This window comes from Jaculus jaculus, chromosome 13, assembly GCF_020740685.1.
Source record: "Jaculus jaculus isolate mJacJac1 chromosome 13, mJacJac1.mat.Y.cur, whole genome shotgun sequence".
NCBI lineage: Eukaryota > Metazoa > Chordata > Mammalia > Rodentia > Dipodidae > Jaculus > Jaculus jaculus.
Window position 1 is genome coordinate 23,193,919 of NC_059114.1, and position 24,822 is coordinate 23,218,740.

The window sequence follows — 24,822 nt, forward strand, 5'->3', positions numbered from 1 at the left end:
ACACTGTTAACTACTCTCATGCTAGCTGTACAGACTGAAGGTATAATGCACTTCCCCCTCCCATCTGCAACCAAGTGAGGGGTGTAAGGTGGGGAGACAAACCAGTCAGACGTTTGGAGGAAAAAAAAAACAAACTCCCAGAAGACTTGTTTACGGGACAGGAACAGAAGCCTGACATCCCCCACCCCCAAATACTAGCCACGCACCAATATGCTTTCAGAGTCACAGGAGAGACTGAGGTATCGCCACGGCAGCCATCTAGTACGAGACATCATGGGTGTCCTGTGTCAGGGCACAGGCTGGGGCTGAAACTACACTCAAACCAGTCCGCACACACCATATGCTCATCAGTATTCTCCAAACTACAAGCAAACTCGGCATGGGCATAACCCCCCACATGTCAGCCTGTTGGGACTCAGGAAGGATCACACATCCCTGTCAAGCCTATCATACTAACAAAAGCGGCCAACTGAGTCCTCAGCATGCATCAGCTACCCAGACTGCGGCTGCTGCTTCTCCAGCCAATCCTGATACCATCAGAACACACACAGACCCAGCTCTGGAGGCTCAGCCCCTAGCGCTGCCTGATCATCACAGTCCCTCTTGTGCACACCTGGACAGGCCTTGCTACTCTCTCTCAGGTGCTGGGCTTTCGAAGCACTGGCCCTGCCTGCCATTTGATCTGTGCGAGCAGAATGCTTTGGGTGCCCCGGCGGCCCCTGCACACACACGCCTCACCTGAAGGGTGCGTCATATAGGGGAAATGCGCTGTTGTCGAGACTGGAATGGGCTGTAGTGCACTTTGAGCGAGGGCGGCCTGGGGACCGCCGGGTGGCTGTGTCGTCATTAGCATCATTGGCGCATGGGCAGTTGGATGAGAAGGAACCATTCCTGACTGTACATGAGCCTGAAACAGAGAGCTCTTTTACGCATACAGGCAACATCTCCGTCTTAAACAACATGTCAACTGTTCCTTTCACTGGGCTGGGACTCAGGAAGGGGAAAGACAGGCCTCAGGGCCCCTTGGTTTTCTCTGGGAACACTGTTTGGGTCACCTTTTGGTATATTCTACAGGGATGTCAGTCAGGCCAACAAGTGAGCCTGGATAAAACCAGGCCTCAGAGTCCTAGTCAGCTGCATGTGTGATCACTGACTTCTGTTGCATAGGACAAGTCTTCACAAAAAGCAGGGCTCTGATCCAAGGCAGCTTTCTCATCTTGCAATGGCTAAGGGCCAGAGGTAATCTTACAGAGAACATCCCTTTCAAATAAGAAAATGGCTGACAAGAAAATGGCATATTGGGATAGGGAATAGGGTGGCTGCCTTCCTCAAGTGTGTCCTTATATGTGGGTCCCTGAGCCTCTCCACATTTATCCCTCCCCAAATTGAAGGGCTCACTAAGATTCAGGTGAAGGAACACTTGGGCTCCCTCGCTCAGATGGGCTGATGGAGTGGGAGAAAGGGTAGTTAATGGCTCTGGTGAGATGGGAAGTCGTCTGAAGTATCTGGGACAGACCAGTCCCTGCCCCAAGTGGCAGTGAGTCCAAGTTGAAAAGGTGATTTCAGTCAGCCCCACGAGCCAGAACCCAGCTTTGCAGTGAGTGGGCAAACCAAGAAGAGGCCTGTTTCCTGCCTCCCATACTGCACACTGCTCTACACCATCAATCTCAAATGAAGCACTGTTTTTACTCTAATAGCACATGTGGGTTTCTCTCTTGGCCTTTATGTTCTTCCAGCACAAAAAACACTCAAGTGAGGTTTAAAGAGACTTGATTTTACATCTATGTTCACAAACCTATTTGGCCACCAGACTCTGCTAGACAGGACCCTAACTCTCATAAAACTGACTTCACCAAATCACATATTCACGCTGACCAAGCTGGCTCCCCTCCCCACTTTCATCAGCCAATCAATGGCAGTGCTACCTACCTTACAACCCTCAGCACTGTGGGGAAGGACATCTACTAACAAGCTAGCCTTCTACAAGAGACTCAACTATGTCACGTTGCTAACCCACATTTGCCAAAGTCTCACTGGTGTACTATGTGACAGGAAATAGAATTCAGTCAGTAACTCATAGGCAAGACCCACCTCAGCTCTGTTACAAAAGGAGTAGAGATATGAGGCAGCCAATTCACTCAACAGCTCCAAGGAGGGCCTCCCACTCAGGGCATAACCTCCTTAGAAAGAGAACCCACCCTGTCCTGGCCCTGTCAGCAGCTGATGCAGATAGCAACCATACCTCTCCACCTGGAGTTGACACTGAAGGTGAGCTCCACACTGCTCATAGGCCTGCTTTCTAAGACAGGAATCCCTGGAGTTCCCACTTATATGTGCACCAAGTACAATGCCAAACCCTCTCAGAAGTACAACACATGATTCACCAAGAATGGAGCAAGAACCAGGGAAACAACTGGAGACATTTCTGTGGTATTCAGGTGACTAAAATTCAAGCTAGAAAGACCAGCAGTTACCACACAGAAGTGAGAATCGGTGAAGGCCTACATACTGTCCCTACTAGGCTCCTGTGCATGTAGGAGTGTATGTATGTGCACACATATACACATAGAAGTGAGGGTATAGAGACATAGCAAAGCAGACAGAAAGGGACTGGGGGTGCGTTCCATACTCAAAAGATGCTTTTAAAGTCTCAGCTGGGAAACGTTAAAGGATTGACCAGTCACAACTTCACTTATTCCATTACAAAATCATGGTAACATTCACCAAGGGCCAGATCACATACTGAGCAGGGAGAAGGAGACAGGCAGATGGCACCACACATAGGATTTCCTGGCTTGGGGAGCATCTGGCTCCTCCCTGCTTCTGACAACCACCATATCCTACTTGGCCTTTACAGAGAATTGGCTAATGCTGGTTTACCTGAGGTACGTGGGCCATGTGGGGTGGATTGGTATATGCCGGTTGAACGTGAGAAGGATGGATGGTAAAGACGGTCTGTTGTGCTGTTGGGAAACTATTCTGTGGCGACTGTGTATTGGAGGCAGGTGTTATGGAAGGTGGGGTTGGTGCCAGCCCTGCGTGGTAAATGGCTGACTGCTGCTGTGGACTGGCCAGATGAAGAGCCTGGGCAGCCTGATGCTGATGGTGCTGCAAAGTAATGGAAAAGATCTGAGAGAAAAGCTTCTTTAGTGAGAAGACTTAGGATTATACAGCTTCATACATGAAAACAAACTCCCCCCGTGGCCCCGGGAAGTACAGGGAGAGAAGAACAAGAATGTGGGTGCCTTCTGTCAGACATTTTCTGGGGAGCTTAAGTCTGGCAGTTAACAAGTCCCAATCAAGCAGAGATCAGACATAAAATTATATACCAGGGAGCTAACAAACATGGCTAAAGAAGCAAGCAGGAAATCAATTCTTATACAAGCTTTTGGAATGAAATTAAAACCCCAAAAAACAATGAGCCAGGCATGGTGGTGCACACCTTTAGCCCCAGCACTTGGGAGGCAAAGGTAGGAGGAGTGGTGCGAGTTCAAGACCACCCTGAGACTCCATAGTGAAATCCAGGTCAGCCTGGGCTACAGCAAAACCTATCTTGAATAAACACACACACACACACACACACACACACGAACTTTCTTTGTGCTAAATTATTAACTTCTTATTTAATTAGATTTCCCACATTGTTTCCGGTACTATCCAATCACTGTGAGATATGGAGTTTAGTACACTTTGAAGGATCCCTGGTGCTGTAGGCAGCTGCCCTTGAGAAGGTGGCTGCACTGTTTTGACCCCATGGTACCTTGCATCTTGTGAGGACCAGACAGCAGATGTGTGCAGGCTGTACCGCTCCTTACCTGCACAGGACTGGGTGCAGGATGACTTCCACCATGCTGGCCTTGCTGCTGTGCAGTGGGTGTAGCTGAAGGCTGAGGATGTGGAGGATGTGGGTGCAGAGTGGCATTAGGGTGTGCATACTGTTGAGCGAGGGAGCCTGTGGAAACTGCAGTAAAAGGAAAAGGAACTTTAATGACAACTGTGGCCATTCTGTATGCTTCGTTCACTGAGCTTTCCCAGCCGTCACAATTTAATTCTTGCTACCATTCTCTGTATCTATTTAAACCACACACAGTCTTGAAAACAATGAAGAATAGTATTTTGTTTTGTTTTGTTTTAGTATTTTATTTTCATATCAGAGCTACATATATTATATTCACAATTAGCTTCAATTTACTTGAATTGTCCCTGGATTTCTGTAATGACACTTGAAACAACTCCAATAATGAAAGAACTCCAATAATCAGACTGATGCACATGAAGAGACAATCACATTTTTCCCCCCAAATAGTCACCATCTGGCTACCCTCACCATGCTACTACTCTGGAGCTGGTGCAAAGACAGGGATACACTGCTATCTTGGCCAATCATAAGCTGCTCTTCATTATCCTGTTCCCTACTGACAATCTACTTTGCTATAGAAAAAACCCCTGAAGATAAGAATGACCTGTGTAGAAAGAGTAACTACCTTCAAAAGGATGGGCCTGTTAAAATATTGATAAGCCGGGCATGGTGGCCCTTAATCCCAGTACTTGGGGCAGAGGTAATTAAGATTACTATGAATTTGGGGACAACAGGGTGAGTTCCAAGTCAGCCTGGGCTACAATGAGAGCCTACCTCAAACAACAACAATCATAAAGACAGAGACCCAGAGCCAATTCTTTATGTATATAATCTGGGACTGTACCCCAGTACAAAGAAAAGGAGATCAAGCACTAGGGTGTGTGCCTGAGCCTTGGCAAAACAGCAGTGTGATTATGGAAAGCCCAGGAAGGAGGTGTCTGTCCACTGCTCCCAGTGGCTCTGTGCACCACATTGGATAGATGTAACCCCGTGGTGTAAGCACAGAATGGAGCACTATCAAGTCACAGGCTTCTCTTAAGAAATGAACCCTATGATCCCTTCAAAGCCAAGCCCCCACACAGCAATGAGGCTGACAGTTTTCATATTCTTCAGGTATGTATGGGCCTGGCAGAAGAGAAGCAGGCACACTGAAGGGTCAACACTGAGGTTGCTGAGAGTGGCCAGTGTTGAGAACTGTGGTGCATTCTGCGCCTCAACGGTGTACAGAGGGCCAGGCATGGGAAGCAGTCCTAAAATGTGATGGTGCAAGGCCCAGCACTTCAGTACCAACAGCATGCTACGCAGAGGTCAAAATATCTTTTGTGAGGATGAGCAAGGAAGAAAGCCAGAGCTGGGATCACCTGTGCATCCACTGCCCAGGCCACAGCCATCACCAATGCTCCTCAATTTAGATGAAACAAAGCAGTACTGTCAGATACTTGCAAACTTTTCCAGACTGTAAGAGTCAACAAGAATGGTAACATCTTTAACAAGAAAACTGCAGGAGCAGCATCTCTGAAACTTTTTAACAGTAGTGACTGTTTTCTGGAAGCTATGACCTACCTTCTTGGGTGTGATAGTTTCACAAGTCTGGGCAAGCAGTCTCTTCATTCTAACTCATTGGTTTACTAAAGGTCTTTACTTTTCGTGTGTGTCTGTGTGTGTGTGTGTGTATTTTTTTTTTTCCTTCCGAGGTAGGGTCTCACTCTAGCCCAGGCTGACCTGGAATTCACTATGGAGTCTCAGGGTGGCCCTGAACTCATGTCAATCCTCCTACCTCTGCTTCCCGAGTGCTGGGATTAAAGGTGTGTGCCACCACACCCGGCTTCTTTATTATACTTCTTTTTTTTTTTTGGTTTTTCGAGGTAGGGTCTCACTCTGGTCCAGGCTAACCTGGAATTAACTCTGTCATCTCAGGGTGGCCTTGAACTCATGGCAATCCTCCTACCTCTGCCTCCCGAGTGCTGGGATTAAAGGCGTGCGCCACCACGCCCGGCTTATTATACTTCTAACATAACTTTTTTCAGGAAAGATCTTGCTATTACATAGCCCAGGTTTGAACTCCACATCCTCCTGCCTCAACCTTCCAAGTGAATAATAGGATTACAGACTTGCACTACCATCCCCAGCACGGTTCACAACTAGGTACCCCAAACTGCTTAGGAACTGACCTGATATAAAGCTGTAGTGGCTCATATCTATAGTCTCAGTTACTTAAGAGGCTGAGGATGGAGGATCACTTAAACCTAGGAGCTGAAGACCAGCCTAGGCAACATACAAGACTCTGATAAACAAAACAAAATTTAAGCCCTTATTATTATTCCCAAAAGCCTACATTTAAAACTTTACTTCATTTATTTTATTTTAAATTTATTTGTGTATGTATATACATGTTTGTGTGTGTATATAGTCTTTAAGAACTCTTGCCACTGCACACAGATCAGATGCATAAACTACTTTATGTGGGTGGCTGGGGAATTAAACCTGATCAGTCTCTGAGACATCTCCCCAGCCCCCAAACTTTTTTGTTTGTTTTGTTTTCTGAGGTAGGGTTTTGCTTTAGCCCAGGCTGATCTGGTATTCACTATGTATTCTCAGGCTGGCCTCGAACTTACAGTGATCCTCCTACTTTTGCCTCTTGAGTCCTGGTGGCATGAGCCACCATGCCCAGCAGCCTCCAAACTTTCATTTTTGAATAATTAAAAGAGCCATATGTAGCTAGGCTACTTTCTTTTCTTTTTAAAAAAACTAAAAGAAAATATTTGCAAAAGAGGCAGAAAGAAAGGGAGGGAGATAATGGACACACCAGAGCCTCTAGCCACTGCAAACAAACTCTAGATGCATGCACTACCTTGTGCATCTAGATTAGGTGAATCCTGGGGAATTGAACCCAGGTCCTTTGACTTCACAGGCAAATGCCTTAACTGCTAAGCCATCTCTCCACATTTAAATGTATAAGATCTTTCTATGTAACCGAGCATACCCTAAACTCCTAAGCTCTGTCAGGGCCCCTGCTTCAGCCTGTCAAGTAGGCAGGGCACACCATCTTGTCCAGCTCCATATTCATTTCTGAACAGTGCCTCTGTGGTGTTATCAGCTGTCCTCTAGCTCTGATATTTATGCACAGCAGACACTCACTGTAAGGAAACTCCATGAGGGACTTGCACAGGCTTTGTTCATAAAAATCTTAAACATAAATAAAGCCCATCACCTCCCTACCTTTAAACCAAATAATCTACAAGGCATTATTAAAACAAAATCAAGATGTATATATCACAAACTCCAAATAACACATTTTCAGGATGTTTAATTAGAAGAAACATTTTCCTTTGTTCATCTAGCTCATGTGAGTCTCCCTTGAATGTTGAAATGAACAGGGAAATTGTTAAAGTTACACTTGAATCACAAAAATACAATAAGGTCCCTTTTAAAGGACAGTGAAGAGTAATGACAAAGGAGGGCTGGAGAGATGGCTTAGTGGTTAAAGGACTTGCCTGCAAAGCCAAAGGACCTAGGATCGATTCCCTAGGACTCACATAAGCCAGATGCACAAGGTGGCACATGCATCTGTAGTTTGTTTGCAGTGGCTGGAGACCCTGGCGTGCCCATTCTCCCCCCTCCCTCTTTCTCTCAAATAAACAAATAATTATCTATACCTGCTAATTTGAAGAACTGATTCCAGGAAAAGTCTGAGCTGACCATTCATCAGCTAAACTAAATATTTACAAAACCTATCTAGCCAGGCGTGGTGGTACATGCCTTTAATTCCAGTACTTGGGAGGCAGAGGTAGGAGTTCTAGGCTACTCTGAGACTACATAGTGAATTCCAGGTCAACCTGGAGCAAAGATAAAGGACTGCCTCTTTGGGTCCCACTCTGTCCAGAAGTTTTTCGCTCAAAGTGTTCCTTGACATAAGCATTTAAAATTCTAAATATGCCATTGGTCAAATCCTTTTAACATTAACCATGCCCCACAAAGTTTCCTAGAGTATGATGTTAACAGAAGCAAATTCTGTCCACAAGGCATTGTGTTTAATTTGTAAAGGTCTTTGTCATTTTGGCCCTGGATGCTCAAGTCACTAGTGATTAGCAGCATTGCAAAACTTTACAATATAACAAAATACAATCCTCCAACTTTTAAGTGATGTAAAATTCCAAAAAAAGCGACATGAATGAAAGTTGAAAATTCAAGGAGGGAATAAAAAGCAATTTAACCAAACTGCAACAAGCTGTCTGTAAAATAATGGCAAAATTACAGCAAATAAAATTGCAAATAGTAGTCCAACTATTAGTTTCTTTACATAGTGATAATACTTAGGGGGCTGACTACAGATCTTATAGCTACTTACCATGGAAATGACTCTGCATCTACTAACGAGTAAGATGGTGAGGATAGCTACATGAGACCTCAAACAGTGTGGTTAAAAATCATCACTACACTTTACATATATTATCACAGACATGTTCCCTTTAATGCTGTACACAGACAGAAAGAGTCCCTTTTAAAGAGCATCCTTTAAATGATTGAGTTTATTGATTAATATACCCTGGGCACCAAATAATTATAAACTTATTTTTGAATATCAAGTCATGGCAAAAATAATGAAAATTTAAAGCACAAATTGCTCTTTAAATCTTAAATCTGGCATTTAACAGTCATCCACTACTTCAAAATTTAGTCTCTTTAACATAAGAATGTTAAACCTTCATGTTCTCTAGAACACAGTACTTCACTCAAAGCAACACAACACATTGGCTATATAAATTTCTACTGTCTAGCACATACTGCCTTATTTCAAAACAAAGCTCGCTTAGGAAAGTTCTTCCCAGCCCTCGCTCACTGTAGGGAGCAGAAAGACTAGTACCACTAGAGGCCATCTTCTGAAGGTTACTTGTCCTGCAAAAGAGTGCTAAGGAAATCCCAAATATGTGGTCACCTGAGTATATTAAGCCTCTAGTCATGTAAAGACAGGGAAGACAGAAATGATTGTCGACACCATTCCATCAAAATCTAGGCAAAGATATATTTCTTCTGTATCAGAATACAAAAAACAAAACTAGTATTTTTAAGTTTTATATGCTAAACTTGTGGCTTGACATAAAATTATATAATTAGCCAGGAAAGACTCCTGAATAAAGAATTTTTTTGTATTTTATTTTATCATTATCATTATTATTTTTGAGGTACGATCTGCTTTAGCCCAGGCTGACCTGAAATTCACTATGTAGTCTCTGCTGGCCTCAAACTCACAGTTACCCTCCCACCCCTACCTCCTCAGTAATGGGCCGGCTCTAAATAAGGAAACTGTTAGGCATTTCCCAAATAGTTACATGTTTGCTTGGTATACAAAAAGTACTTTCTGAAACAACTCAATTTTTCTTTTACTCCAGTTTCTTAAGCTGGATCATATTTTCTTTGGCAAGAGTTGGAATTACACTTAGCTCTTTATGACCTTCCCTCCTTTCTTCTTTCTTTCATGGTACTGTGAATAGAACCTATGGATTTGTCCATGCTAGACAAGCACTCTACCAATGAGCTATATCTGTAGACCTGATATACATTCTTTTAATGATTTTGTCTGGCACAAGAAAAATAACCATTTAACAAGTCGGCTCCCTTAACATGTATTCTTTAAAAAGTGTTTTTACTGTGCAATTAAAATTAGTATAAAAAACCCAACTCACTGGCAAAGTAGAAAGAAGGGCTTGTCTCCTTGTTGTATGGTAATTTGGGACATGCTGAATTTGGGAAACAGAAAGGTAAATTAGCCTTCTGAGGTGTGCATTCTCCTAATTTTCTGGAAAGGTCGATATATTTAGCAATATCTTTATACTCATGCATACATAATTCATTTTTCTATTCTACAAGAGACAACCAGCATTTTGAATAAATACTGCTACAGAATTTTCAAACACATTAAGCTGAACCAGAGGATACTGTTCTTCGTACTGAGGTATCAAGCTCCGCATGCTGACTTGCTTAAAATAAAGAGAATAAAACCATTATCTTATGTAAAACCACTGTCTGATAAAAGACTAACATGGCATTTCATTGTACAAGAACAATCTTGATATAAAGCAATTTACCCCAAATAAAGCAATATTTAAGCAAACTTAAGAGGCACATCATTTTTCAAAATAACAGAAATGTATCTGGCAGTTAACCTAAAAGTTTCTGACTATAATAACACAAGTATTTTTATCAGTTCTTATTAAAATACATCTACATAAAAATGTGTGTGTGTGTGTGTGTGTGTGTGTATGCGTGCACGTGTGCGCAGGGTGTGTGCGTGTATGAACACCTGCTAGAATACTTACAAAATTAATAGATGGTGGGTCAGGTAAAGAGATAATGGTATTTTATTTCTTCTTGCTTACTAGATTTGGTTTAACAAGTCTGTGTTAAATGACAAAACTTTAAAAAAGGAAAAATATATCCAGTCTTACTTCTCTAGGTGGCTAGTTAGGAAAGGATACATTAATTCCTTCTGCATTTACCATTACCACAGTAGCAAACTGGAAAACTAGGTGTGAGGACTTATTAGGACAGCAGAGACAATGAAAGAAGGTTTTGTTAAACAATCTTCTCGAAGAGTGAGTACCAGGTCAACTATTATTTAGAAAGTACATATCTTCTAGTATAACAATTAATTATTGGCTAATCTGTAAGTACATTTAGGTTAAATACACCAAAAAATACGAAGCCCACACCATTCTGCAGTTAGAAGCAGTACTTTATATCCTGAAGGCCTTTGCTTTGACCAGGCCATTAATGAATGACAAAAAGATGACATAGAATTGGCACCAGCATATAGGTGCATAGGACTAAATTAATTATGTAATTAACTTGCAAGCAAAGAGAGACAGAAGAGAGAAAGAGATGGGCACACCAAAGCCTGTAACTGCTGCAAACTTAATCCAGATGCATGCGCAACTTTTATGTATCTGCTTTTATGTGGGTACTGGGAAATCAAATCTGGATTGTTAGGCTTTGTAGGCAAGCACCTTAACCACTGAGCAATCTTTCCAGTCCCCTAAAATTTTTTTCAATATATTTTATTTATTTATTTATTTGACAGAGAAAGAGAGAATGAGAATGGGTGCGTCAGGGCCTCCAGCCACTGCAAATGAACTTCAGATGCATGCGCCCCCTTGTGTATCTGGCTTACATGGGTGGGTCCTAGAGCATCGAACCAGGATCCTTTGGCTTTGCAGGCAAACACCTTAACTGCTAAGCCATCTCTCCAGCCCTAATTTTTTTTTTTTTTTTGAATCTACACAAGTTTAGCTTGGAAGCAAACAGAATTCAAGAATTTCATTTCTTTGGGAATATAAAATACACATTTTTAAGTGAGATGAGTATGGAATTAGCATTTCTATGTACTAGTCTCACTTTGTATTGAAGAATTCACTTTAGCAGATTCTATGATGGCAAGGAACAAAATACATCACTTCCTAGTATGCTTTTCAGGACTTGCAACTATCCTAAGTGAATCCTGATGAGTCAGCAACAAGCATCCTACCTGCACAGCCTTGACCCAGCCCAGGGAGCCATGGTGGCACATGCTATGGAACAAGGCTCTGCTCAACAGCACAATGCTGCTAGCATGGCTCAGAAGCACTGGCAAGTAAGTAGCTGTTCTTTAAAAGCAATGGGAATTTTAGCTCCAAAGTTTCAGATCTTATCCCAATGGGAGTATTCCAGAAAAAAAAAAGGAGGAAAGAGATTTTTTTCCCACTTGTCAAATCATCATGTAGTCACCAGAAATGTCTATAAACAATCATAATGAACTTTTCACCTAAGCTTCTAGCAAACTGGAAAATTACAGAAATGTATACAAATTGAAGCAAAGCCTTTTCATACCAACACAATCAAAATAATAAACCAAACCAGCCTGTCAATTTATCAACTGAATTACAGATGGTATTTGAGGGGAGAGGGAAGAAGGGAGTAAGAAAGATGCAAGGAGGGAGAATGAGAATGGATACCCCCAGGGCCTTTTGCAGCTGCAAACAATCTCCAGAGGCATGTGCCACTTTGTGTGTCTGGATTTACATGGGTACTAGGGAATTGAACCCAGTCCGGCTTTGCAAGCAAGTGCCTTTAAATGCTGGGCCAGCTCTAGTTCTGCTTTTATTTTATTATTATTATTATTTTTTTTTTTTTGAGAAGGGCTTTTGCTATGTATCCCAGGCTAGCCTCTAAGGTCTTTTTTCCTGGTGTGCTAAGGCTAAGATTTCAGGTATAGGTTAACATGACAGGCCAACAGATAGGCTTCTTGAAACAAATATTTTCTAAAACATAGTAATTATGCTATTCTTTAAACTGTCTAATCAATAGTAATAATAAACCCTTAAGTAGAAAGAGCAGACTTAAGTACTTTAGAATTATTATTATTATTATTTTTGGTTTTTTGAAATAGGGTCTCACTGGAGCCCAGGATGACCTGGAATTCACTATGTATTCTCAGGGTGATCCTCCTACCTCTGCCTCCCTAGTGCTGGGACTAACATGTACCACCACACCTGGCGAAGATATTTTTATTTTCATTATTATATTTTATTTATTTGAGAGCAACAGACAGAAGAGACAGAGAGAGAGACAGAGAGAGACAGAGAATGGGCACGCCAGGGCCTCTACCCACTGCAAACGAACTCCAGATGCATGTGCCACCTTGTGCATGGCTTACGTGGGTACTGGGGAACTGAGCCTCAAACCAGGGTCCTTGGGCTTCACAGGCAAGCGCTTAACCGCTAAGCCATCTCTCCAGCCCGAAAAGAAGATACTTTTAATTGCACAAATTCCACCTGTTAGTGAAGGTGACAGGAGTGTACATGTACATGAGTATACAAAGCACACACTGTGTTATAGATGCTGGAAAAATGAACGTTAAAATTATCACATATTTCTACAAAAAGGATAGAGAGGGTATGGAAAACTGTACTATTCTTCTGTTTGTTTGTTTTTCCAACGTAGGGTCTTGCTCTAGCCCAGGCTGACCTGGAATTCACTATGTAGTCCCAGGCTGGCCTTGAACTCACAGCAATCCTCCTACCTCAGCCTCTCAAGTGCTGAGATTAAAGGCATGCACCACCACACCCTGCAAAAATTATGTTTTAAGGATGTGTTCGCTAAAAACCTGTGACTCAACTGCCCTTATAAATAAATGTTAACTCATGATATCAAAAAGAGAGGAAAATTTTCACATCCTCTAATGATTTAAAGCAGACTGAAAACAAAATGCTTACGTAGTTGAGACAACTGTACATTCTCATCACAGTATAAGTAAACCCAAATTATCTTCTACTTCAAAGAGTTGAACTGTCAACAGGGAAAATAATTATGATGCTAGTTTGGTTCTGAATGTCTCTGAGAACTCCTGTGTTGTCATTTAAAGCTCGTACTAATTGAAGGTATATGTGTAAAGTATAATACAGGTAATCCACTAAAACTACATTTTAAGATACATGGAAATTTTATTTTAACTTTCAACACCGAGTAATATGTTATCGTGTTTTCAATTTTTAAAAAATTTATTTTATTTGACAGAAAGACAGAAAGGGCATACCAAGACTTTCAGCCACTGTAAATGAACTCCGGATATATGAACCACCTTGGCCAGCTGGCTTATGTGGATGCTGGGGAATTGAACCTAGGTTCTTTGGCTTGGCAGGCAAACACCTTAACCAATAAGCCATCTCTCCAGCCCTAATGTATTAATTTAGTACATTATATTGACCTACAAAAACTTTCTGGACACAAAACTAAACAGATAGTTTATTGAAATTATTTTTCCCAATACTATTTAACTTTAAATAGTTTATTTTTATTTATTTGTGAGAGAAAGAGAATAGGTATACCAGGCCCACTAACCACTACAAACTCCAGATGTATATATCAACACATGCATCTGGCTTACATGGATACTGGGGAATCAAAGGTGGGTCCTTAGGCTTTGCAGGCAAGCACCTTAACTTCTAAATCAGCACCTATTTAATTTTCTATAAAATTCTTTTTTTTTTTTTGAGGTAGGGTTTCACTCTAGCCTAGGCTGACCTGGAATTCACTATGCATTCTCAGGGTGTTCTTGAACTCACAGGGATCCTCCTACCTCTGCCTCCCAAGTGCTGGGATTAAAGGCGTGCGCCACCACGCCTGGCTTTCTTTTTCATTTTACCATCGCTCATGCTGATATTCAAAATGTGAATTGTGTCTAAAATAGGGATCCTAGAGAACTGAAGGGTTAGCTCAGGGATGGAGAGCTTGTTTAGCATATGTAAGACCCTGGATTCAGTCCTCAGCGCCAGCAAGTAAAATGTTATTAAAATTCCAACCACTTACAATAGAGTGGTGTATATGCATATTATTATTTCAAAAAATAATATATATATATATATATATATATATATATATATATATATATACACACACACACACACATACATACATACATACATATACATACATACCTGTGAGTAAAGAAGCATAATTTTTTTCCCCCGCTGAGGTAAGAGTCTTGCTCTAGCCCAGACTGACCTGGCATTCACTATGTAGTTATCAAGCTGGCCTCAAACTCAGTGATCCTCCTATCACAGCCTCCCAAGTGCTGGGATTAAAGATGTATGCCACCATGCCCAGCTAAGGAACTTGTTTTTTTTATGCTGAGAGTACTATTCAGCTTTCATGATGGTAAGCATTTTCATATAATAAGCCTTAGGCAAATTAAATCAAATGATGAGTAAGAACAGATGCTGTTATTACTTACATCATATTTTATAGGGTATATTTTGTATGTGTGCATGTGTATAAGTGTACCTGTGGACGCCATGTACCCTTTTATATTGCTTTCCTCTTTATTTTTACTGAGACAGGGTCTCTCATTTGAACCAAGAGCTAGCCAGTTCATCTAGTCTAGCTAGCCAGCATGCCCCATGGATCCCATGTCCCACTTTCCAAGTGTTGGGATTATAGAAGGGCTACCACATGGGTACTGAGAATCCTAACTCTGATTCTCACATGATTCTCTGATTCTAGCATGGAAACACTTCAAGCACTGAACCACTGCCTCCATCCAATCTCTACATGATTACATGTTAAAGTAAAATAGAGGAATTACAGGGACAGAAGTAGAAATTGCTAATACTTTTAAGTCAGCTTAGAGGTAGATAGCTTTTTGTCTTTATTTAAAATCTTGACTTCAATTTCTCAAAATGCCAGGTTATCCTTATTTATTTATTTGTAAGCAGAAAGGGACAGAGAAAAGACAAAATAAGAATGGATGTGCAGGGCCTCTAGCCACTGCAAACAAACTCCAGATGCATGCGCTACTTTATGCATCTGGCTTTACATGGGTAGTGGAGGAAATGAAACCCAAGTTAGGCTTTGCAGCCAAGTGCCTGAGCCATCATCTCTCCAGCCCTGGTTTGTTTTCTGAAGGAGGCTCTTCTACTCCTGGCCTAAATGATCCTCCCACTTTAGATTCACCAGTAGCTGATATTGCAGACTCACACCATCACACCTAGCTCAAGCTATTAAATTATTTTTTGCTTGTGTTTATATAGTGGTGTGTGTGTGTGTGAGAGAGATGGGTGGGGGAGAGATGTTTGTAGGGTACTCAAGCAAGTGCCCCATGCACTTGCCTGTGGTGGCTAGACAGAATGCTGGGTGTCCTGCTTCACTGCTCTTCTACCTGTCCTTAATTGAGCTTCTCTCTCTCTCTCTCTCTTTCTTTTTTTTTGAGGTAGGGTCTCACTCTAGTCCAGGCTGACCTAGAATTCACTATGTAGTCTCAGGGTGGCCTCAAACTCAAGGTGATCCTCCTATTTCTGCCTCCCAAGTGCTGGGATTAAAGGCGTGCGTCACCACACCCAGCGAGCTTGAGTCTCTTAATGATCCCAGAGCTTAGGATTTTTATATGACCTCCTATATCTCCCAAGTCTCTGCTCCCCACTATATTCCTTTTAAAAAAAAATTTTTTTTTTCTTGTTTTTTGAGGTAGGGTCTCACTCTGGTCCAGGCTGACCTGGAATTAACTATGTAGTCTCAGGGTGGCCTTGAACTCATGGTGATCCTTCTACCTCTGCTTCCCGAATGCTGGGATTAAAGGTGTGTGCCACCACGCCTGGGTTTTTTGCTCCCCACTATAGAACTGAGGTTACAGATTAGGCCAGCTGGTTACGTGAGTCCTGGAGATCCAACTCAAGAGCTTCTAAGGCCTCCTTAAGCCCTCATGCTTGCACTTCCGTGCTCTTAATGCTGAACCATTTCTCCATTCTTAAGCAGAATATCTTTACAGAACTTAAAAGAAATTAATAATAAACATAGACAGTGAAAAAGACAAACTTTCGTACCATACATTGCATGTGTCTGCTCATGAGCTCCGTACTGAGTTGCTGAAGAAGACACTAAACCAGGCTGGGCATGTGCTGGTGGGGCCATCATTCTAGCATTACCCTGTATGACAGGACTATAGACATGAGGATGCTGCATGCAAACAAAAATACAGGAAAAATATTAAAATACAAAAAGGAGCCAAGCAGATTTTAGTTAAGATTATTAGCCACAGATTCTAGAAACTGCAAATTCAAATGCCCCCTCTTGGCTACTTTTAAAATTCTTACACATCTAACTTTTACATGTATGTTAAAAAGACCAAGTCCTTAGCAATCTATTTGGGCTATCACACAAAGAAAAACAAAACAAGGGAGGGAATCACCATGGGATATTATTTATAATTATGGAAGTTGTCAATAAAGAAAAGAAAAAAACCTATTAGATAATTCATTATTTTTTAAAAAGCAAAAAAAAAATACTTTCACTATATTAACAGATAATGAAATGGTTTTTTAAAAAGAATCAAAACTAAGGCTCAGGCCCTATGAACCTTACCTGAGACTGATAATGTGGCACATGTTGAACTAGGGGCTGGTTTGGAAACTGCTGAGGACTGTAGGCAACATACTGAGTGGAGTAAGCTGGTGGGGTGGCAACAATGGGTGGACCTGCTGCAGAGGCTGGATGCATCATGGTGCTCTGATGATGCTGGTCTTGCCGCTGCTGGGGCATATTTGGTACTGCAAAGAAAAACAAATTAAGACACTGATAGAAAGCAGTCTTCATAATATGATACACATGGTCTATAAAGCTTTGTGTATGTATTTGGACCCTGCTGCCTGCCTCTCCAAAGCTAATACCACTCCCACGCTTAGAGCCACTCTGGGCTGTTGTCATATCACACAGGCTATTTCTCAACCTCAAACCTAGTCCCCAACTGCTAGCCAGAAGTGTGATTCATCCTTCAGGGTTTAGCTTCAATGAACTTTCCTCAGAGAAAACCTTGAACTTGGTCAAATCTCTGTGATACATGGAGCACTGCCCCTAATGACCTTTTCCTTTGTCCAGCAAATCAATTGACATACTTGTTTACTTTTCATCTGGACCAAAAGAACTGGGGACAGGGCAGGGGTGGGGATAAGCATGTATACTGTCTCATACCCCAAAGCATGGCACTTACTGAAGAAGGCACTGCATTCATTTAGAAAGACAAAAGTATAGATGATTAAAAAAAACTAATATAATTTCGGCAACCACCATTGAATACTTATTATCACACTTGTTGCTACTTTTGAACTGCAGTTCTGGAGATGTAACCTAGGGCAACTTGACTGCTAGATAAGAACCCAAGTCCAACCTCTCAGCATTAAAAATAAATAAATAAATAAATAAAAATCCTTCTGCCAAGTAGGGGCATGGCAACACATGACTTTACTGCTAGCACTAGGGAGGCTAAGACAGGACGACTGGAAGTTAGAAACCAGCCGGGGGCTGTATAGAGGGAGTTCCAGATCACCCTTGGAGAAAGTAAGATATTCCACCAGGGTTTCCTCTCTGGTCTAACTGGTCCTCCTAGCATCCCTTACATTCCCTGTGTTTCTTCCTCCAGTAGCTACACAGAACCTTCCATTGTCAGAGAAGTGCTGAAGGACTTTAATGTCACCCTAAGTTACAGAGCAAGTTCAAAGCATGCCTGGGATACAGAAAAACCTGGTTCAAAAACAAAAGCCCAAAGAAAAAGTCAAGGGCCAGTGAGACGGCTCAGTGGTTAAGGTGCTTGCCTGCAAAGCCAACGAACCCAGGTTTGATTCCCCAGTGCCCACGTAAGCCAGATGCACAAGGTGGCACGTGTGTCGGAATGCATCTGCAGTGGCTACAGGCCCTGGAATGCCCATTCTCTCTAAATCTGCCCCACTTTCCCTTGTGCTCATTACTTCCTTGACTTCAGGAAGATCTCAAATGCAACTCCACCTGCCTCACAGGATGCACACAAAGTAACTGCAGTTCACAGCAAGGGGACAAAGAGGTGGCTTTAGAAAAAGACCCCAGTAAAGATTGTCCCTATAATCCATGGTTGAATTTCAGACTTTGGCTCATATGAAGACTTAAAATACCTTTATTTGACACCTCAATTGACAGCCCAAGCTTAATAAAAAAAAAAAAAAAAAACTGATCCAACTGCACCAATCCTTCATTATCTACTACTACTTTACAAGCACTACAGGGTATATTATATTACTTTAAACATCACTTAGGAACACATTGAAACTCAGATAGTGGCAAAAATAAAAGATGGAAGAAGCTATATTTAAATGAGAAAGGGTTGAAAAGACTGACGCAAAAGACGACACTGAAACAACAAGCTGAAGAACTGGGGAGATGAAGCAGTGGATAAAGGCTTTGCTGCTCAAGCCCAAGTACCGAAGTCAGTGCCAGATCCAACATAAAAAGGAGGGAAGCGGGGCTGGAGAAATGGCTTAGCAATTAAGCACTTGCCTGTGAAGCCTAAGGACCCCGGTTCGAGGCTTGATTCCCCAGGACCCACATTAGCCAGATGCACAAGGGGGCGCACGCAGCTGGAGTTTGTCTGCAGTGGCTGGAGGCCCTGGCACGCCCATTCTATGTCTTTCTCTCTATCTGCCTCTTTCTCTCTCTCTCTGTCCCTCTCAAATAAATAAACAAAAATATTTAAAAAAAAAAAAAAAAAGGAGGGAAGCGGGCTAGAGAGATGCTTTAGTGGTTAAGGAACTTGCCTACAACAAAGGACCCAGGTTCAATTCCCTAGAATACATGTAAGCCAGATGCACAGGTGGTGCATACATCTGGAGTTCGTTTGTAATAATAGCTAGAGGCCCATTCTTTCTCTCTTAAGTAAATAAATTTAAAGACTGAGGAGGTGAGGCAGACTTCTTTAATGCAAGCACCCAGTTGGCTGGGATGGAAGGTGGACACAGAATTTCTGTGGAAACTGTTGGTGAACACAGCAGAGAGTAACAATCGCCAGGCGTGGTGGCACATGCCTTCAATCCCAGCACTTGGGAGGCAGAGGTAAGAGGATTGTCTTGAGTTTGAGGTCACCCTGAGACTACAGAGTGAATTCCAGGTCAGCCTGGGCTAGAGTGAGATCCTACCTCAAAAAACAAAACAACAACAACAACAAGAAAAAAAGAGTAACAATACCAGAATGAGGTCAAGCAAACTCCTGCCTCTCAAATGAGGAGGAACAGTGAGGATAAATTCAAATGTTGTCCTTTGACCAACACACACACATTTCTTTCATTTTATTTATTTATTTATTATTTTTCCAGGTAGGGTCTCATCCAGGCTGATCTGGAACTCACTGTATAACCCAGGTTAGCCACAAACTCACAACAATCCTCTTGCTTCTACATTCCCAGTGCTAGGATAAAAGGTGTATAACCTTGCACTTAGCTGTAACTATGTATGTATGTATGTATGCATGCATGCATGCATGCATATGTGTATATATATGGCATAACCATTTTCCAGTTTTCTCTCTATACCTCTTCTCTTTATCTCTCCCTGCTCACAAATAAATTTTTAAAAGTTTTTAACTTATATTTGAAAGGGGAGGGAGGGAGGCAGATAAGAGACAGAATGGGTGTGCCAGGGCCTTCAGCTGCAGCAAACGAACTCGAAAGTGCCACCTTGTGCATCTGGTGTACGTGGGGACTGGGAAATTGAACCTGGGTCCTTTAGCTTTGCAGACAAGTGCCTTAACCACAAAGCCATCTCCCCAGCTCTCCCCTACTTTTTTTTTTTTTTAAACATTACATGTCATTGCCAAGGCTCTTGATTTCCCACTAGGAATAAATAAAACCCTATTGCTGAAGAGTCCACATGCTTAGGCTGCAAGGTCACTGAGATCAAAGTGGACCTGAGCTGTAAGCCTCCTCCCTGTAGACCAGCTGACAGAAAACTGGAAGGAAAAAACAATGCTGCATGCAGCCCTTATCAGCATTGCAGATAAAGAACAGTGGACATCACAAGCCTTAAGTTTGGCTAGCTAGGACAAATGAGCCAATGAGTGCAATAGCGGCATGTCTTTTGTGGAGGAAACCAACCGCTTACTAAATCGGACAGGAGACTTGCTCCATGGGAGGGAATACATACCTATGGCAGAGGAGTTCATGAACCCTAGGGGTGTTTTAACACCTACTGGTGTCTGGCTAAATGTGTATATTATGCTCACCAAACTGCCCAGTAGGCACTTCCCTTAACATTCATACTCATATACAAATGCTACTCTGACTTTTGGGTTAGAGAATCTTTTCTTCAGATGGTGGTGACCTCTGAGATGACTCAAAAGGCACCATAGTGCTGAAAAGAAGTGACAGAGTATTCAGCATGGAAACGTATCTATCACACTCTTCAAGGCTTTCAGGGTCCATTGTGGAACAGGTGGTAGAAAGAATGTAAGGGAAGGACTGCTTACAATGCAATAGTCCGGACACAAAATGGCCTGGTTATACATGACCTCACAATGTCTGGTATTACCTACACAGGATCCTCATAATAGGAGGAAAAAGATGATGATATCAAAATAAGAGACACTATTGATGGAGAGTGGATCTTTTTATTTTTCTCAAGGAAGAGTCTCACTCTAGCTCAGGCTGACTTGGAATCCACTATGTAGTCTCAGGTTGGCCTTGAACTCATGACAATCCTCCTACCTCTGCCTCCCAAGTGCTGGGATTAAAGGTGTTCACCACACCATCCGGCTTGAGAGTGGATTTATGAAGGGAAAAGTGAGGGAAGGGAGAGAATTATCTTGTTTTATTGTCTATAAGTATGAAAGTTATCAATAAAAAAAAAAAAGAGTTGGGCTGGAGAGATGGCTTAGTGGTTAAGTTGCTTGCCCGCAAAGCCAGAGGACCTCGGTAAAATACCCCAGGACCCATGTAAGCCAGGTGCACAAGGTGGTGCATGAAACTGGCGTTCATTTGCAGTGGCTGGAAGCCCTGGAGTGCCCATTCTCTCTTTCTTTCTCTCTCTCTACCTCTTTCCCTCTCTTAAATAAATAAATTTAAAAAAAAAAGTGTTAAGGGCTAGAGATATGGTTAGTGGTTAAGGGGCTTCCTGAGGAGCCTAAGAACTCAAGTTGGAATCTTCTGGTCCCAGTAGCCAGATGCACATTGACACACACATCTGGAGTTCATTCCCAGCAACTGAAGACCCAGGCAGACCAATTCTTTCTCTCTTCTTCTGCCCCTCCTACTCAAAATAAATAAATTTTTAAAAAGTTAAAAAGGAAATTAGCTAGGCATCATGGTACATGCCTTTAATCCCAGCATTCAGAAGGCTGAGAGGTAGGAGGATCACAGTGAGGTCACCCTGAGAATACATAGTGGATTCCAGGTCAGTCTGGGCTGGAGCAAGATTCTACCTTAGAGAAAGGGGGGGTGGGGAGGAAGGAGGGAAGGAGGGAGGGAGGGAGGAAAGAAGGAGAGAAAATAAAATATCAGCTGAAATGTGGCTCAGGTGGTAGAAAGCTTGCTTGGTTCTCTCTTTCTCTCTCTCTCAAATAAATAATAAAAAAACAAAAATATTTTTAAAAATTAGGGCTGGAGAGATGGCTTAGCGGTTAAGCGCTTGCCCGTGAAGACTAAGGACCCCAGTTTGAGGCTTGATTCCCCAGGACCCAAGTTAGCCAGATGCACAAAGGGGCACATGCGTCTGGAGTTTGTTTTCAGTGGCTGGAGGCCCTGGCGTGCCCATCCTCTCTCTCTCTGTCACTCTCAAATAAATAATAATAAAAAAATACTTTAGGAAGGTTGCTTGGAATGCACAAGTTCCTCAGTTTGATCCCAAGCACTACTAGGTTTAGTAGCTCACCCCTATAATGCCATAGGAGGTGGAGGCACCATCATCTACATAGTGAGTTCCAACCCAGCCTGTTTCCAAATACCAATCACCAGAAGACTTGTGGGTAGACCAGCAGCTAATAATCTTTAGCAAAATTAACCAAGAAAAATGGGGAAGACACAAGTCATCAGTACTGAAAAGGGAGTGGAGAGCATTACTACAGATCCATCTAAATGTCAGAGATGAGGGGAAAAAAGATGGCTTAGTGGTCAAGATGCTTGCCTGCAAAACCTAATTACCTGGGTTTAATTCTCCAGTAACCACATAAAGCCAGATGCACAAAGGTGATACATGCACCTGGAGTTTGTTTATAGTGGCTAGAGGCCCTTATGACCATTCACTCTGTCTCTTCTCTCTCTCTGCTTGTATATAAATAACCATATTTAAAAGTAAACAAATAAATGCCGGAGATGGCTCAATGGTTAAAGGCACTTGCTAGCAAAGCTTGCTGAAGTCAGGTTCGATTCCCAAGTACATACATGAAGCCAGATGTACAAAGTTACAAATGTATCTGGAGTTTTTTTTAGTTATTATTTTTTGTTGTTCGAAGTAGGGTCTCACTCTAGCCCAGGCTAACCTGGAATTCACTATGGAGTCTCAGGGTGACCTCGAACTCATGGTGATCCTCCTACCTCTGCCTCCCAAGTGCTGGGATTAAAGGCAAGCACCATCACACCTGATGGTTTGTTTATAGTGACAAGAGGCCTCAGCAGGTCTACACACTCTCAAATTATCAAGGCTAGAGAGCTGGCTCAGGGGTTAAAGGCAATTGCTTGAAAAACCTGATGTCCCAGGTTTGATTTCCCAGTATCCCTAGGGACAAAGTGATGCATGTGTCTGGAATCCTTTTGCAGTGGCAGGTGGCCCTATCCTGCCCATCCTCACTCTAATTAAAAAAAATTATATGGGGCTGGAGAGATGGCTTAGCAGTTAAGCGCTTGCCTGTGAAGCCTAAGGACCCGGGACCCACATTAGCCAGATACACAAAAGGGCACATGCATCTGGAATTTGTTTGCAGTGTCTGGAGGCTGACGCGCCCATTCTCTCTCTCTTTCTATCTGCCCCTTTCTCTCTCTGTTACTCTCAAATAAATAAAAAAAAAATTAAAAAACAAAGACAAAAACAGGGCTGAAGAGATGGCTTGCTGGTTAAAGTACTTGCCTGAGAACCCTAAGAACCCAAGTTCGATTCCTCAGTGCCCACAAAGCCAGATGTACAAGGTGGTACATGCCTCTGGAGTTCCATTTGCAGTGGCTAGAGACCCTGGCATGCCCATTCTCTCCATAAGCCTCTTTTCTCCCTTCCTCTTTCTCCACCCCCTCAAATAAAATAAATGGTTAAAAAAGGACAAAAAAAAAAAAAAAAAAGTAAAGCCACACACAAAAAAAAAAAGCACATAGGGAATTGTGTCAAATGTGTTTGTGTCCTTAGGCAAAGCACTTATTATTATTATTGATGTAGGGTCTCACTAGCTCAGGCTGACCTGGAATTCACCCTGCAGTCTCAGGGTAGCCTCGAACTCATGGTGATCCTCCTGCTTCTGCCTCCTACGTGCTGGCATTGAAGGGTGTGCCACCACGCCTGGGTTCACTTATTACTTTTTGACCAACTCTTCTTTCTTTTGGAACAATGAATTCTTCTATACGTATGTACATATGAATACAAGCTGAAGGCCTCTTCATCCTGGAGTTACCTCCACATGCTGATGACTATTTTTTTTTTTTAAGTTCAATGTGCACACTTGAAACTTGAATGTCCATTCCAACTTTTATTTTATTTTTATTTTTTGTTCATTTTTAAAAATTTATTTGAGAGCGACAGACACAGAGAGAAAGACAGATAGAGGGAGAGAGAGAGAATGGGCACGCCAGGGCTTCCAGTCACTGCAAAGGAACTCCAGATGCGTGCGCCCCCTTGTGCATCTATCTGGCTAACGTGGGACCTGGGGAACCAAGCCTCGAACCGGGGTCCTTAGGCTTCACAGGCAAGCGCTTAACCGCTAAGCCATCTCTCCAGCCCCCATTCCAACTTTTATATAAAATTTAAAAAAAAATTTTTTTGAGGTAGGGTTGCACTCTAGCCTAGGCTGACCAGGAATTCACTATGTAGTTTCAGGATGGCCTCGAACTCACGGCGATCCTCCTACCTCTACCTCCCACGTGCTGGGATTAAAGGTGTGAGCCAGCATGCCCAGCAAAAGATAAGAAATTTAAAAATAGTTTTTCACCTGTAGAAAAAGAACTAATGGAGCATCTTGAAATTGGTCTCAGAGAAAAACCATGGTGTGTGTTATGGTCAATTAACTATTAAAGTGATTGTAAGTTATCTGTATTTAGCAGAGTATTTTCATCCTGAGAGATCTGAGCTGAATTTGAAAATTATTAATAAGTTATGTTGGGAAGATTTAACTCAATGAAGTAATTATTTGCTGTGAAAGAAACAAACATTGAATTACTAAACAAAGATAGTACAGTATTTTTTAAAAATTTATTTATTTATTTGAGAGAGAAGGAGGTAGACAGTGAGAGAGAATGGGTACACCAGGGCCTCCAGCTATAGTAAACAAACTCCAGATACAGGCGCCCCTTGTGAATCTGGCTCACGTGGGTCCTGGAGAATCGAACCCAGATCCTTTCACTTGACAGGGAAGTACCTTAACTGCTACACAATCTCTCTAGCACCCCCCTTTTTAAAATGAAGCTCCTGGGCTGGAGAGATGGCTTAGCGGTTAAGCGCTTGCCTGT

The 24,822-nt window shown here is 42.2% G+C and overlaps 1 protein-coding gene across 6 annotated transcripts in view; it reads right to left on the reverse strand.

Annotated features, from left to right (window-relative positions):
- Atxn2 (ataxin 2) overlaps positions 1-24,822 on the reverse strand; it is a 154,515-nt gene that overhangs the window by 515 nt on the left and 129,178 nt on the right. For 3 of the 6 annotated variants that reach the window (XM_045132103.1, XM_045132102.1, XM_045132101.1), the window contains 6 exons: positions 16,748-16,932; positions 16,210-16,342; positions 9,544-9,597; positions 3,816-3,961; positions 2,881-3,108; positions 739-907 (listed from right to left, as the gene is read on the reverse strand). In XM_045132103.1, coding sequence (XP_044988038.1) covers positions 739-907; positions 2,881-3,108; positions 3,816-3,961; positions 9,544-9,597; positions 16,210-16,342; positions 16,748-16,932 — 915 coding nt within the window. The remainder of the gene's footprint in view (positions 1-738; positions 908-2,880; positions 3,109-3,815; positions 3,962-9,543; positions 9,598-16,209; positions 16,343-16,747; positions 16,933-24,822) is intronic. The other 3 variants (XM_045132099.1, XM_045132098.1, XM_045132100.1) reach the window with 2 other exon arrangements.